Source organism: Crinia signifera, chromosome 4 (genome assembly GCF_055691185.1).
Source record: "Crinia signifera chromosome 4, ASM5569118v1, whole genome shotgun sequence".
Taxonomy (NCBI): Eukaryota; Metazoa; Chordata; class Amphibia; order Anura; family Myobatrachidae; genus Crinia; species Crinia signifera.
Genome location: NC_139220.1, coordinates 4,028,817 through 4,045,287, shown reverse-complemented (window position 1 = coordinate 4,045,287; position 16,471 = coordinate 4,028,817). Strand labels below are relative to the sequence as shown.

At 52.1% G+C, this 16,471-nt stretch overlaps 1 protein-coding gene across 1 annotated transcript in view; it reads left to right on the top strand.

Moving 5' to 3' along the window:
- The window catches only part of LOC146072199 (ATP-binding cassette sub-family C member 9-like), a gene marked incomplete at its 3' end in the record, with an annotated part of 107,680 nt that extends 91,213 nt beyond the window's left edge, over positions 1–16,467 (top strand). The window contains exons 27-32 of the mRNA XM_083179527.1: positions 6,269–6,432; positions 6,715–6,784; positions 6,890–7,047; positions 7,883–7,975; positions 11,036–11,138; positions 16,318–16,467. Coding sequence (XP_083035653.1) covers positions 6,269–6,432; positions 6,715–6,784; positions 6,890–7,047; positions 7,883–7,975; positions 11,036–11,138; positions 16,318–16,467 — 738 coding nt within the window. The remainder of the gene's footprint in view (positions 1–6,268; positions 6,433–6,714; positions 6,785–6,889; positions 7,048–7,882; positions 7,976–11,035; positions 11,139–16,317) is intronic.
- Between the last annotated feature and the right edge of the window lie 4 nt (positions 16,468–16,471).

The window sequence follows — 16,471 nt, the reverse complement described above, 5'->3', positions numbered from 1 at the left end:
CCCATAGTATCTCCTGGCTGATAAATGTCATCTAACTACACGGTAATATACCTCCTCGCCCCCATAGTATCTCCTGGCTGATAAATGTCATCTAACTACACGGTAATATACCTCCTCGCCCCATAGTATCTCCTGGCTGATAAATGTCATCTAACTACACGGTAATATACCTCCTCGCCCCCATAGTATCTCCTGGCTGATAAATGTCATCTAACTACACGGTAATATACCTCCTCCCCCCTTAGTATCTCCTGGCTGATAAATGTCATCTAACTACACGGTAATATACCTCCTCGCCCCATAGTATCTCCTGGCTGATAAATGTCATCTAACTAAACGGTAATATACCTCCTCGCCCCATAGTATCTCCTGGCTGATAAATGTCATCTAACTACACGGTAATATACCTCCTCGCCCCATAGTATCTCCTGGCTGATAAATGTAATCTAACTACACGGTAATATACCTCCTCCCCCCATAGTATCTCCTGGCTGATAAATGTCATCTAACTACACGGTAATATACCTCCTCGCCCCATAGTATCTCCTGGCTGATAAATGTCATCTAACTACACGGTAATATACCTCCTCGCCCCATAGTATCTCCTGGCTGATAAATGTCATCTAACTACACGGTAATATACCTCCTCGCCCCATAGTATCTCCTGGCTGATAAATGTCATCTAACTACACGGTAATATACCTCCTCGCCCCATAGTATCTCCTGGCTGATAAATGTCATCTAACTACACGGTAATATACCTCCTCGCCCCATAGTATCTCCTGGCTGATAAATGTCATCTAACTACACGGTAATATACCTCCTCGCCCCATAGTATCTCCTGGCTGATAAATGTCATCTAACTACACGGTAATATACCTCCTCGCCCCATAGTATCTCCTGGCTGATAAATGTCATCTAACTACACGGTAATATACCTCCTCGCCCCATAGTATCTCCTGGCTGATAAATGTCATCTAACTACACGGTAATAGACCTCCTCGCCCCATAGTATCTCCTGGCTGATAAATGTCATCTAACTACACGGTAATATACCTCCTCGCCCCATAGTATCTCCTGGCTGATAAATGTCATCTAACTACACGGTAATATACCTCCTCGCCCCATAGTATCTCCTGGCTGATAAATGTCATCTAACTACACGGTAATATACCCCCTCGCCCCATAGTATCTCCTGGCTGATAAATGTCATCTAACTACACGGTAATATACCTCCTCGCCCCATAGTATCTCCTGGCTGATAAATGTCATCTAACTACACGGTAATATACCTCCTCGCCCCATAGTATCTCCTGGCTGATAAATGTCATCTAACTACACGGTAATATACCTCCTCGCCCCATAGTATCTCCTGGCTGATAAATGTAATCTAACTACACGGTAATATACCTCCTCGCCCCATAGTATCTCCTGGCTGATAAATGTCATCTAACTACACGGTAATATACCTCCTCGCCCCATAGTATCTCCTGGCTGATAAATGTCATCTAACTACACGGTAATATACCTCCTCGCCCCATAGTATCTCCTGGCTGATAAATGTCATCTAACTACACGGTAATATACCTCCTCGCCCCATAGTATCTCCTGGCTGATAAATGTCATCTAACTACACGGTAATATACCTCCTCGCCCCATAGTATCTCCTGGCTGATAAATGTCATCTAACTACGCGGTAATATACCTCCTCGCCCTATAGTATCTCCTGGCTGATAAATGTCATCTAACTACACGGTAATATACCTCCTCGCCCCATAGTATCTCCTGGCTGATAAATGTCATCTAACTACACTGTAATATACCTCCTCGCCCCATAGTATCTCCTGGCTGATAAATGTCATCTAACTACACGGTAATATACCTCCTCGCCCCATAGTATCTCCTGGCTGATAAATGTCATCTAACTACACGGTAATATACCTCCTCGCCCCATAGTATCTCCTGGCTGATAAATGTCATCTAACTACACGGTAATATACCTCCTCGCCCCATAGTATCTCCTGGCTGATAAATGTCATCTAACTACACGGTAATATACCTCCTCGCCCCATAGTATATCCTGGCTGATAAATGTCATCTAACTACACGGTAATATACCTCCTCGCCCCATAGTATCTCCTGGCTGATAAATGTAATCTAACTACACGGTAATATACCTCCTCGCCCCATAGTATCTCCTGGCTGATAAATGTCATCTAACTACACGGTAATATACCTCCTCGCCCCATAGTATCTCCTTGCTGATAAATGTCATCTAACTACACGGTAATATACCTCCTCGCCCCATAGTATCTCCTGGCTGATAAATGTCATCTAACTACACGGTAATATACCTCCTCGCCCCATAGTATCTCCTGGCTGATAAATGTCATCTAACTACGCGGTAATATACCTCCTCGCCCTATAGTATCTCCTGGCTGATAAATGTCATCTAACTACACGGTAATATACCTCCTCGCCCCATAGTATCTCCTGGCTGATAAATGTCATCTAACTACACTGTAATATACCTCCTCGCCCCATAGTATCTCCTGGCTGATAAATGTCATCTAACTACACGGTAATATACCTCCTCGCCCCATAGTATCTCCTGGCTGATAAATGTCATCTAACTACACGGTAATATACCTCCTCGCCCCATAGTATCTCCTGGCTGATAAATGTCATCTAACTACACGGTAATATACCTCCTCGCCCCATAGTATCTCCTGGCTGATAAATGTCATCTAACTACACGGTAATATACCTCCTCGCCCCATAGTATCTCCTGGCTGATAAATGTCATCTAACTACACGGTAATAGACCTCCTCGCCCCATAGTATCTCCTGGCTGATAAATGTCATCTAACTACACGGTAATAGACCTCCTCGCCCCATAGTATCTCCTGGCTGATAAATGTCATCTAACTACACGGTAATATACCTCCTCGCCCCATAGTATCTCCTGGCTGATAAATGTCATCTAACTACACGGTAATATACCTCCTCGCCCCATAGTATCTCCTGGCTGATAAATGTCATCTAACTACACGGTAATATACCTCCTCGCCCCATAGTATCTCCTGGCTGATAAATGTCATCTAACTACACGGTAATATACCTCCTCGCCCCATAGTATCTCCTGGCTGATAAATGTCATCTAACTACACGGTAATATACCTCCTCGCCCCATAGTATCTCCTGGCTGATAAATGTAATCTAACTACACGGTAATATACCTCCTCGCCCCATAGTATCTCCTGGCTGATAAATGTCATCTAACTACACGGTAATATACCTCCTCGCCCCATAGTATCTCCTGGCTGATAAATGTCATCTAACTACACGGTAATATACCTCCTCGCCCCATAGTATCTCCTGGCTGATAAATGTCATCTAACTACACGGTAATATACCTCCTCGCCCCATAGTATCTCCTGGCTGATAAATGTCATCTAACTACACGGTAATATACCTCCTCGCCCCATAGTATCTCCTTGCTGATAAATGTCATCTAACTACACGGTAATATACCTCCTCGCCCCATAGTATCTCCTGGCTGATAAATGTCATCTAACTACACGGTAATATACCTCCTCGCCCCATAGTATCTCCTGGCTGATAAATGTCATCTAACTACGCGGTAATATACCTCCTCGCCCCATAGTATCTCCTGGCTGATAAATGTCATCTAACTACACGGTAATATACCTCCTCGCCCCATAGTATCTCCTGGCTGATAAATGTCATCTAACTACACTGTAATATACCTCCTCGCCCCATAGTATCTCCTGGCTGATAAATGTCATCTAACTACACGGTAATATACCTCCTCGCCCCATAGTATCTCCTGGCTGATAAATGTCATCTAACTACACGGTAATATACCTCCTCGCCCCATAGTATCTCCTGGCTGATAAATGTCATCTAACTACACGGTAATATACCTCCTCGCCCCATAGTATCTCCTGGCTGATAAATGTCATCTAACTACACGGTAATATACCTCCTCGCCCCATAGTATCTCCTGGCTGATAAATGTCATCTAACTACACGGTAATAGACCTCCTCGCCCCATAGTATCTCCTGGCTGATAAATGTCATCTAACTACACGGTAATATACCTCCTCGCCCCATAGTATCTCCTGGCTGATAAATGTCATCTAACTACACGGTAATATACCTCCTCGCCCCATAGTATCTCCTGGCTGATAAATGTCATCTAACTACACGGTAATATACCTCCTCGCCCCATAGTATCTCCTGGCTGATAAATGTCATCTAACTACACGGTAATATACCTCCTCGCCCCATAGTATCTCCTGGCTGATAAATGTCATCTAACTACACGGTAATATACCTCCTCGCCCCATAGTATCTCCTGGCTGATAAATGTCATCTAACTACACGGTAATATACCTCCTCGCCCCATAGTATCTCCTGGCTGATAAATGTAATCTAACTACACGGTAATATACCTCCTCGCCCCATAGTATCTCCTGGCTGATAAATGTCATCTAACTACACGGTAATATACCTCCTCGCCCCATAGTATCTCCTGGCTGATAAATGTCATCTAACTACACGGTAATATACCTCCTCGCCCCATAGTATCTCCTGGCTGATAAATGTCATCTAACTACGCGGTAATATACCTCCTCGCCCCATAGTATCTCCTTGCTGATAAATGTCATCTAACTACGCGGTAATATACCTCCTCGCCCCATAGTATCTCCTGGCTGATAAATGTCATCTAACTACACGGTAATATACCTCCTCGCCCCATAGTATCTCCTGGCTGATAAATGTCATCTAACTACACTGTAATATACCTCCTCGCCCCATAGTATCTCCTGGCTGATAAATGTCATCTAACTACACGGTAATATACCTCCTCGCCCCATAGTATCTCCTGGCTGATAAATGTCATCTAACTACACGGTAATATACCTCCTCGCCCCATAGTATCTCCTGGCTGATAAATGTCATCTAACTACACGGTAATATACCTCCTCGCCCCATAGTATCTCCTGGCTGATAAATGTCATCTAACTACACGGTAATATACCTCCTCGCCCCATAGTATCTCCTGGCTGATAAATGTCATCTAACTACACGGTAATATACCTCCTCGCCCCATAGTATCTCCTGGCTAATAAATGTAATCTAACTACACGGTAATATACCTCCTCGCCCCATAGTATCTCCTGGCTGATAAATGTCATCTAACTACACGGTAATATACCTCCTCGCCCCATAGTATCTCCTTGCTGATTAATGTCATCTAACTACACGGTAATATACCTCCTCGCCCCATAGTATCTCCTGGCTGATAAATGTCATCTAACTACACAGTAATATACCTCCTCGCCCCATAGTATCTCCTGGCTGATAAATGTCATCTAACTACGCGGTAATATACCTCCTCGCCCTATAGTATCTCCTGGCTGATAAATGTCATCTAACTACACGGTAATATACCTCCTCGCCCCATAGTATCTCCTGGCTGATAAATGTCATCTAACTACACTGTAATATACCTCCTCGCCCCATAGTATCTCCTGGCTGATAAATGTCATCTAACTACACGGTAATATACCTCCTCGCCCCATAGTATCTCCTGGCTGATAAATGTCATCTAACTACACGGTAATATACCTCCTCGCCCCATAGTATCTCCTGGCTGATAAATGTCATCTAACTACACGGTAATATACCTCCTCGCCCCCATAGTATCTCCTGGCTGATAAATGTCATCTAACTACACGGTAATATGCCTCCTCGCCCCATAGTATCTATTGGCTGATAAATGTAATCTAACTACACGGTAATATACCTCCTCCCCCCATAGTATCTCCTGGCTGATAAATGTCATCTAACTACACGGTAATATACCTCCTCGCCCCCATAGTATCTCCTGGCTGATAAATGTCATCTAACTACACGGTAATATACCTCCTCGCCCCATAGTATCTCCTGGCTGATAAATGTCATCTAACTACACGGTAATATACTTCCTCGCCCCATAGTATCTCCTGGCTGATAAATGTCATCTAACTACACGGTAATATACCTCCTCGCCCCATAGTATCTCCTGGCTGATAAATGTCATCTAACTACACGGTAATATACCTCCTTGCCCCATAGTATCTCCTGGCTGATAAATGTCATCTAAGTACACGGTAATATACCTCCTCGCCCCATAGAATCTCCTGGCTGATAAATGTTATCACAACGATGGCGTTACTCCTCACCACCTGTATTTCAGTATGAAGAGTACAGGACCTATTATGTGACAGGGTTCAGTGTCCTGAGCGCCTCGGGGATCATTCTCTGTCTCATCACGTCACTGAGCGTGGAGTGGCTCGGGCTCACGGCCGCCAAGAACCTGCACCACAACTTGCTGAAGAAGATTATCCTGGCGCCCATCAGGTACAGCTATGGTGACTTCTGTTCTGTCTAATGGCCCGTACACACGGTGAGATTTTGGCTAATGGACAATTGTGACTAGATGTACTGGCAATAAGGACAAAAGCGATTTTGTCTAAGTAATGATAGTCTGTCTGTGATCTAGTCAAAATCTCCTGCCAAAATCTGACAGTGTGTACACCCTTTTAGCCATATCCCCACATGGTGTAATGTACCGTATATACTATGTGCGCGGGTCTCATGCCAGCGTTTAATGCCCGCCCGTCCTGTCTCTCTGTTTCGCAGGTTCTTTGACACCACGCCACTGGGGTTAATATTAAATCGCTTTTCTGCTGACACAAACATTATTGATCAGGTGAGGGATATCGGACGTGGGATGGGGGGGGGGGGGGTACTAGTGTGCTAATCGCTATATTAATGTCCGTTCTCATTGTTGTAACCTTTATTCTGTCGCCCGCAGCACATCCCCCCCACCCTGGAGTCTCTCACCCGGTCCACCCTCCTCTGCCTCTCAGCCATCGGTGTCATCAGCTACGCCAATCCCTACTTCCTGATTGTCCTGTTACCCCTCAGCGTCGCTTTCTATTTCATCCAGAAATACTTCAGGGTCGCCTCCAAGTGAGTGTCGGCGCCAATCTCCCGGGCCGTAATAATGGCGGGACGTGGTACTGTGCCACTGGGGAGGACCCGGGGGGAGTGTACTAAGCCTTGGAGGGGGATAAAGTATTCTTGCCTACTCTCTTGGAATGGCCGTGAGGCTCCTGGGAATTTGGTGGCGCACCCCCCCCCGTCAGGACAGTGGGCAAGTCTCCCAGTGCCACCCGCACCCCACCGAGCACATGGGGAGGGCCTGGTGGCTGATACCAGTAATCCTGGGCACGTGGATACGATGAGGTGACCTGCTGCACCCAAAGCTCCCTCTCTGCCCCTATACCAACCCTATACCCACCGCTGTGCCGCGCGCCCATGGAAATCTGGGTGTCGATGCCTGCATGGGGCAGACAGTTGATGTCACATGATGTCGGCGCCCGCCCTGAATTCGCCATCTCTAGACTGACGAAGCGCGAAGCGGCCATCGGATTATTTTTCTCCGGTGCGGTCGCATACTAATGAGCGGATTCAGATGGCGGGAGGGGGAGACCAGCGGGCCGGCGGTGGCGCTTACCTGCAGGTCTGAATTAGGTCTAAAGTATCAACCAATCGGCTCTTGTCATTTTTCAATCACAGGCTGTAACATGACAGTTAGGAGCCGATAAGCTGCTACTTTATCTCTCTCCAAGGTTTAGTATATAGACCCCGTAATGTGAAAATGACATTGCAGCACGAGCTCGGTACTGTATGTGACTACGGGGCCATTCGGGCCCTGTCTCTCTGCTGCTGCAGTATGGAATACATGCGGTTATGACCGGTTGCTATCGGTTACACCACCCCCGGTGTGTCTTGTGCCTTGCAGGGATCTCCAGGAGCTGGATGACAACACTCAGCTGCCTCTTCTATGTCACTTCTCGGAGACGGCCGAAGGCCTGACCACCATCCGCGCATTCAGGTGCGTTACCCGTAGTAACAGCAATAGTCTTTTATTACTAGTCCAGAGGAAAAGTGTATGAGGAGTTACCGGCCAATCATGTGACGGAACAACGTCACAGTAATGTCAGCACAAAACCATTTAATTCCCCCCCATAGAGGTGAGGAGCCATCTTAGCCTTGTATTACAGTACTAGGTGATTCATCGCGCCCTACGGGCGCTCTTCACACCGGCGTAAGGGGTTGCGCCCCCTTAATTTGTGAACGTTTGTATTGTGAGACATATGGTTAGAATTGTATGAAAGATGCCTGTATTGCAACTTGAGTTATAGGTGAAATGTATAACATAGAGAGCATATGATGTGGAAGGGGGTGTGTATTGTTCTGTTTAATTAAAAAGCGGTTACAGAGAAAGATGTACAGATGGAGTACTTCCCATCCTGGCAGGGGATGGCATTGGTGACGCCAGCCGCCATCCCCCGTCAGCGCCATATCGATGGCGAGAAGGGGACGCGCGCGCACCCTCTTCCGACGGCGCTTCCATCCGCTCCCCCAGGTCCCCGCCGGCTTGTGTGCGGTAACCCGGGGTCCCCGCCGCCTGCCCACACCCCCCCTAACCTCCCCTAACCCTGTCCGTCTCCCTGAGGCGGAGACGGACAGGGTTTCCGTCGCGCTGGCGACGGACACTGAGACGCGCGTGCGCGTGAGACGCACGCGCGTCTCAGTATGATGGATGGCGAGGCTGCTGGCGGATCGCCAGCGGGGACGTTTTGGCGATCCGCCAGCAAGGATGTAGCCTACTCCATCTGTACATTGATAGTGTGGAGGGTACATTGACATTTGTGGGTGTGGGTGTGTGGGGGGTGTGTGCGTGTTGTTGAGGTGTGTGTGCGTGTGCAATAGTATAGTAGGGTGTTTTTGAGTCAGCGGCTCCCCACTGGGAAAACAGGAGGCTGGGTAGTGATAGGGTGTGTGGGCATAAGGGGGACTAAAGAGGAGGGTGGGGGACACTGTGCAGCTTCTGCCAGTGGGTGAGAGTCCAGCGTGGCAGCACAGGAGTACAGGACGGTGCCCCTGAGTCAGTGTCTCCTCTTACTGGGTGGGAGTTAGGGTGCATGAGAGCAGGAGGCTGGGCTATGAGGCATGATAGGGGTATGTGGGCAACACAGCGTCAGCGACTCCCCAGTGGTGGAAGTTACGGTTCAGGAGAGCAGGAAGCTGGGTAGTGATAGGGGTGTGTGGGCATACGGGGGACTAAAGAGGAGGTGGGGGACACTGTGCAGCTTCTGCCAGTGGGTGAGGGTCCAGTGTGGCAGTACAGGATGGTGGCCCTGAGTCAGTGTCTCCTCCTACTGGGTGGGAGTTAGGGTGCATGAGAGCAGGAGGCTGGGTGGTAAAGCATGATAGGGGAATGTGGGCAACACAGGGTGAGCGGGTCCCCAGTGGTGGAAGTTACAGGGCAGGAAAAAGGAGGCAGGGCAGTGATAGAGGTGTATGGGCATGAGGGGTAGTAAAGATTTTTGGCTGTTGCAGAGTAGGGATCGGCATTGGTGCAGACGCCATCGATGGTTGGCATTGATGGCGATTTTGCACCATGCCATTGATAGTAGTAACATATTACTTGGATAACCATCGATTGTTGTAGCTATCGATGGTCATCCAATATATCTGACTGAATAGGCCGTGGGTCAATCAGAACTCGGTGGCGGGACTTCCGGGTGTGGGGGGGAGGAGCTATGCTCCGTGTCCTGGCACCTTAAAAAAATTTGAAACTTGATCGGTTCTCCTTTGCCATTGATGTAGGGAAACCATCTGGTCCTCCCACATCGATGGCAAAAGTATTCAACATCGGCCATAAACCATCGATGATTTCAAATCATAGATGGTCGATGGGCATCCCTAGAACTGGAGGAGGGTGGGGGACAGTATGCAGCTCCCGGCAGTGGGTGAGCGTCTCCTCGCACTGGGAGTGAGTGAGCGTGTATGAGAGCAGGAGGCTGTATAATAGCGGTATGTGGGCAAGACATTGATAAAAGTTGTGGCGCTGGTGCAGAGGACCGTGGGGACACTTCTGGCAGTGGGGGGCCTTGAATCGCTGGAAGGGGGGGTCGCGGGAGGGAGGGGCGCGTGGGGTGCCGTGAATGAAGGAGGGGGGGGCGCTGGGGGGTCATGAATCGCGGGAGGGGGAGGTCGTGGGGGCCGCGAATCGCGTGAGGGCGGGTGCCGTGAATCGTGGGAGGGGTGTGTGAATCGCGGGGGGGGGTTTGTCACAGGGGTTTGTGAATCGCGGGAGGGGGTCCAGCGAATTGGGGGAGGGCGGGGGTGCAAGGGGCGCCGTGAATCGTGGGAGGGGTGTGTGAATCACGGGGGGGTTTCACAGGGGGTCGCGAATCGTGGAAGGGGGCGCCGGAGATGCTGTGTGGTTCAGTGAATCGCGGGAGGGGTTGCGAGGGGTGCCGTGAATCGCGGGAGGGGGGTCCGAAAATCGCAGGAGGGGTTGCGAGGGGTGCCGTGAATCGCGGGAGGGGGGTCCGCAAATTCCGAGGGGGGGCGCGGGGGGGCTAGAATCGCGTGGGGGGGGCTAGAATCGCAGGAGGGGGGGTGCCGTGAATCGAGGGAGGGGGCGGGGGTTTGCAAATGGCGGGAGGGGGGTGCAGCGAATCGCGGGAGGTGGGGTCGCGTGGGTCCGCAAATCGCAGGAGGGGGTCCGCGGGGGGGTGCAGTGAATAGCGGGAATGGGGGTCCGCGAATCGCGGGAGGGGGCTTGGGTCTGCAAATCACGGGAGGGGGCTCGCGGGGGGGCCCTGCGAATCGCGGGAGGGGGGGTCACGGGGTTCCAGCGAATCTCGGGAGGGGGGGTCGCGGGGGTCCCGCGAATCACGGGAGGGGAGGTGTCGCGGGGGTCCTGCGAATCGCGGGAGGGGGGTGTCGTGGGGGTCTTGCGAATCGCGGGAGGGGGGTTCGCGGGAGTCCCACGAATGGGGGTGTTATCAGGCAGTGCAGCCCCCGCGGGGACCTATAGATGAATGTAGCATAGATTGTGTCACTGTGACTGATGTACGTTCTCCCATCTGCTATACAGACACGAATCCAGGTTCAAGCAGCGGATGCTGGAACTGACCGACACCAACAACCTGGCCTACCTGTTCTTATCTGCAGCCAACCGGTGGCTAGAGGTCCGGACGGTAAGTCCGGGGAGCGAGGGTTCCCTATCACTTCTTATACACCTGCTCCCTACTGTCCGCTCCCTACACACCCGCTTCCTACACACCCGCTCCCTACTGACCAACAACCTGGCGTACCTGTTTGTATCCACTGCCAACCGGTGGCTGGAGGTCCGGACGGTAAGTCCGGGGAGCGAGGGTTCCCTTCACTTCTTATACACCCGCTCCCTACTGTCCGCTCCCTACACACCCGCTCCCTACTGTCCGCTCCCTACACACCCGCTCCCTACACACCCGCTCCCTACTGTCCGCTCCCTATACACCCGCTCCCTACACACCCGCTCCCTACACACCCGCTCCCTACTGTCCGCTCCCTATACACCCGCTCCCTACACACCCGCTCCCTACACATCCGCTCCCTATACACCCGCTCCCTACACATCCGCTCCCTACACACCCGCTCCCTACTGACCGACACCAACAACCTGGCCTACCTGTTCTTATCCACAGCCAACCGGTGGCTGGAGGTCCGGATGGTAAGTCCGGGGAGCGAGGGTTCCCTATCACTTCTTATGCACCTGCTCCCTACTGTCCGCTCCCTACACACCCGCTCCCTACACACTCGCTCCCTACACACTCACTCCCTACACACCCATTCTCTATATACCCGCTCCATACACACCCACTCCCTACATACCCACTCCCTACACACCCACTCCCTACTGACCGACACCAATAACCTGACGTACCTGTTCTTATCCGCAGCCAACCGGTGGCTGGAGGTCCGGATGGTAAGTCCGAGGAGCGAGGGTTCCCTATCGCTCCCTACACATCCGCTCCCTATCGATGGTTATCCATTCTCTTTGACTGACTGGCCCACAGGCCAATTTTAATGTTCTTCTGGGTTGTCGGGGGTGGAGCTATGATCCTTGTCCCGAAATCTTGACGTAAAAAAAAAAAAGAAACATTGTTTCTAATATTCCATTGATGTAGGAAAACCATCTGGTTCTCCACCATCAATGGCAAAAGTATTCGACATCAGCCATAAACCATCAATGATTTAGAATCATCGATGGTTGATGGCCATCCCTAATGTAACTCTCTCTGCACATGTTACATCTGCCCCACCTGCAGTGCACATGGATTTGCCTATTTTGAAAACAAATTTGTCCTGTGATCAGATCTGAATAAGGGCCATAGACAGGAGGAATAGGGGGAGATAGGGAGAGAGAGGGGGAGATGGGAGAAGGGGGAGAGAGAGGAGGAGATGGGAGAAGGGGGAGAGAGAGGAGGAGATGGGAGAAGGGGGAGAGAGAGGGGGAGATGGGAGAAGGGGGAGAGAGAGGAGGAGATGGGAGAAGGGGGAGAGAGAGGAGGAGATGGGAGAAGGGGGAGAGAGAGGAGGAGATGGGAGAAGGGGGAGAGAGAGGAGGAGATGGGAGAAGGGGGAGAGAGAGAGGAGGAGATGGGAGAAGGGGGAGAGAGAGAGGAGGAGATGGGAGAAGGGGGAGAGAGAGGAGGAGATGGGAGAAGGGGGAGAGAGAGGGGGAGATGGGAGAAGGGGGAGAGAGGAGGAGATGGGAGAAGGGGGAGAGAGAGGAGGAGATGGGAGAAGGGGGAGAGAGAGGAGGAGATGGGAGAAGGGGGAGAGAGAGGAGGAGATGGGAGAAGGGGGAGAGAGAGAGGAGGAGATGGGAGAAGGGGGAGAGAGAGGAGGAGATGGGAGAAGGGGGAGAGAGAGGAGGAGATGGGAGAAGGGGGGAAGAGAGGGGGAGATGGGAGAAGGGGGAGAGAGAGGAGGAGATGGGAGAAGGAGGAGAGAGAGGAGGAGATGGGAGAAGGGGGAGAGAGAGAGGAGGAGATGGGAGAAGGGGGAGAGAGCGGAGGAGATGGGAGAAGGGGGAGAGAGAGGAGGAGATGGGAGAAGGGGGGAAGAGAGGGGGAGATGGGAGAAGGGGGGAGAGAGAGGAGGAGATGGGAGAAGGGGGAGAGAGAGGAGGAGATGGGAGAAGGGGGAGAGAGAGAGGAGGAGATGGGAGAAGGGAGAGAGAGAGGAGGAGATGGGAGAAGGGGGAGAGAGAGGAGGAGATGGGAGAAGGAGGAGAGAGAGGAGGAGATGGGAGAAGGAGGAGAGAGAGGAGGAGATGGGAGAAGGGGGAGAGAGAGGAGGAGATGGGAGAAGGGGGAGAGAGAGGAGGAGATGGGAAAAGGGGGAAGAGAGGGGAGATGGGAGAAGGGGGAGAGAGAGGAGGAGATGGGAGAAGGAGGAGAGAGAGGAGGAGATGGGAGAAGGGGGAGAGAGAGAGGAGGAGATGGGAGAAGGGGGAGAGAGGAGGAGGAGATGGGAGAAGGGGGAGAGAGAGGAGGAGATGGGAGAAGGGGGGAAGAGAGGGGGAGATGGGAGAAGGGGGGAGAGAGAGGAGGAGATGGGAGAAGGGGGAGAGAGAGGAGGAGATGGGAGAAGGGGGAGAGAGAGAGGAGGAGATGGGAGAAGGGAGAGAGAGAGGAGGAGATGGGAGAAGGGGGAGAGAGAGGAGGAGATGGGAGAAGGAGGAGAGAGAGGAGGAGATGGGAGAAGGAGGAGAGAGAGGAGGAGATGGGAGAAGGGGGAGAGAGAGGAGGAGATGGGAGAAGGGGGAGAGAGAGGAGGAGATGGGAGAAGGGGGGAAGAGAGGGGGAGATGGGAGAAGGGGGAGAGAGAGGAGGAGATGGGAGAAGGAGGAGAGAGAGGAGGAGATGGGTGAAGGAGGAGAGAGAGGAGGAGATGGGAGAAGGGGGAGAGAGAGGAGGAGGTGGGAGAAGGGGAGAGAGAGGAGGAGATGGGAGAAGGGGGGAAGAGAGGGGGAGATGGGAGAAGGGGGAGAGAGAGGAGGAGATGGGAGAAGGAGGAGAGAGAGGAGGAGATGGGAGAAGGGGGAGAGAGAGGAGGAGATGGGAGAAAGGAGAGAGAGGAGGAGATGGGAGAAGGGGGAGAGAGAGGAGGAGATGGGAGAAGGGGGAGAGAGAGGAGGAGATGGGAGAAGGGGGAGAGAGAGAGGAGGAGATGGGAGAAGGGAGAGAGAGAGGAGGAGATGGGAGAAGGGGGGAAGAGAGGGGGAGATGGGAGAAGGGGGAGAGAGAGAGGAGGAGATGGGAGAAGGGAGAGAGAGAGAGGAGGAGATGGGAGAAGGAGAGAGAGAGAGGAGGAGATGGGAGAAGGGAGAGAGAGAGAGGAGGAGATGGGAGAAGGGGGAGAGAGAGGAGGAGATGGGAGAAAGGAGAGAGAGAGGAGGAGATGGGAGAAGGGGGAGAGAGAGGAGGAGATGGGAGAAGGGGGAGAGAGAGGAGGAGATGGGAGAAAGGAGAGAGAGAGGAGGAGATGGGAGAAGGGGGAGAGAGAGGAGGAGATGGGAGAAGGGGGGAAGAGAGGGGGAGATGGGAGAAGGGGGAGAGAGAGAGGAGGAGATGGGAGAAGGGGGAGAGAGAGGAGGAGATGGGAGAAGGGGGAGAGAGAGAGGAGGAGATGGGAAAAGGGGGAGAGAGAGAGGAGGAGATGGGAGAAGGGAGAGAGAGAGGAGGAGATGGGAGAAGGGGGAGAGAGAGGGAGGAGATGGGAGAAGGGGGGAAGAGAGGGGGAGATGGGAGAAGGGGGAGAGAGAGAGGAGGAGATGGGAGAAGGGGGAGAGAGAGGAGGAGATGGGAGAAGGGGGAGAGAGAGAGAGGAGGAGATGGGAGAAGGGAGAGAGAGAGGAGGAGATGGGAGAAGGGGGAGAGAGAGGAGGAGATGGGAGAAGGGGGGAAGAGAGGGGGAGATGGGAGAAGGGGGAGAGAGAGAGGAGGAGATGGGAGAAGGGGGAGAGAGAGGAGGAGATGGGAGAAGGGGGAGAGAGAGAGGAGGAGATGGGAGAAGGGAGAGAGAGAGGAGGAGATGGGAGAAGGGGGAGAGAGAGGAGGAGATGGGAGAAGGGGGGAAGAGAGGGGGAGATGGGAGAAGGGGGAGAGAGAGAGGAGGAGATGGGAGAAGGGAGAGAGAGAGAGGAGGAGATGGGAGGAGAGAGAGGAGGAGATGGGAGAAGGGAGAGAGAGAGGAGGAGATGGGAGAAGGGGGAGAGAGCGAGGAGGAGATGGGAGAAGGGGGAGAGAGCGAGGAGGAGATGGGAGAAGGGGGAGAGAGCGAGGAGGAGATGGGAGAAGGGGGAGAGAGAGGGGAGGAGATGGGAGAAAGAGAGAAGAGGTAGAAAAGGGAGGAATAGAGAGTGCAGGAAGGGGAGGGGGGCAGAGAGATGGGAGAAGAGGGGAGATAGAGAAGGAGATGGGGAGAAGGGGGAGAGAGGAGGAGATGGGAGAAAGAGAAGTTGTAGAAAAGGGAGGAATAGCGAGTGCAGGGAGGGGGTCAGAGAGAAGAGAGGAAGGGGAGAGCAAAGGGGGAAGAATTGAGAAGAGAAGAAAGGGAAGAGACAGAGGGATGAAGAGGATGGAAAGTGAGAAAGGTGCGAGGAAAAGGGGGAGACAGGGAAGAGAAGTGGGAGAAAGAGGGGGAGACTGGGAGATATGAGGAGGGTGGGAATGAAAGAGGGGGAGACAGGGAAGAGAGAAGTGGGGGAAAGACGGGGAGATATGAGGAGGATGGGAATGAAAGAGGGGGAGACAGGGAAGAGAGAAGTGGGGGAAAGACGGGGAGATATGAGGAGGATGGGAATGAAAGAGGGGGAGACAGGGAAGAGAGAAGTGGGGGAAAGACGGGGAGATATGAGGAGGATGGGAATGAAAGAGGAGGAGACAGGGAAGAGAGAAGTAGGGGAAAGATGGGGAGATATGAGGAGGATGGGAATGAAAGAGGGGGAGACAGGGAAGAGAGAAGTGGGGAAAGACGGGGAGATATGAGGAGGATGGGAATGAAAGAGGGGGAGACAGGGAAGAGAGAAGTGGGGGAAAGACGGGGAGATATGAGGAGGATGGGAACGAAAGAGAAAACATTACCCATGTCCCTGATCACGGGACCCGCCGAGTCACCTACACGCTGGGATTGAGGGTGACATTCTGTTTGGGCCCAGTTCTATACCACATGTGTAAGTTACAAGGACACTGATGACTGGTGACACCTATACTGAGTGGGGATCTCTGTTTCTGTGTTTGTGGTTTTAGCATTTTCTGTACTTAATAACATTTTATATAGACCTGTTTGACAGTCTACCCATAATCCTTTGCTGTTTCCCCTCAGGACTACCTGGGCGCCTGCATTGTACTGACCGCTGCCGTCACCTCCATCACCTCAGGCCTCACCTCAGCCGTGGTCGGTCTGGGCCTTACGTACGCTCTGACGGTTTGTGCCCTGCTCGTCCCCCCAGTGTGTGTTATCCTCAGGGGAAAATTAA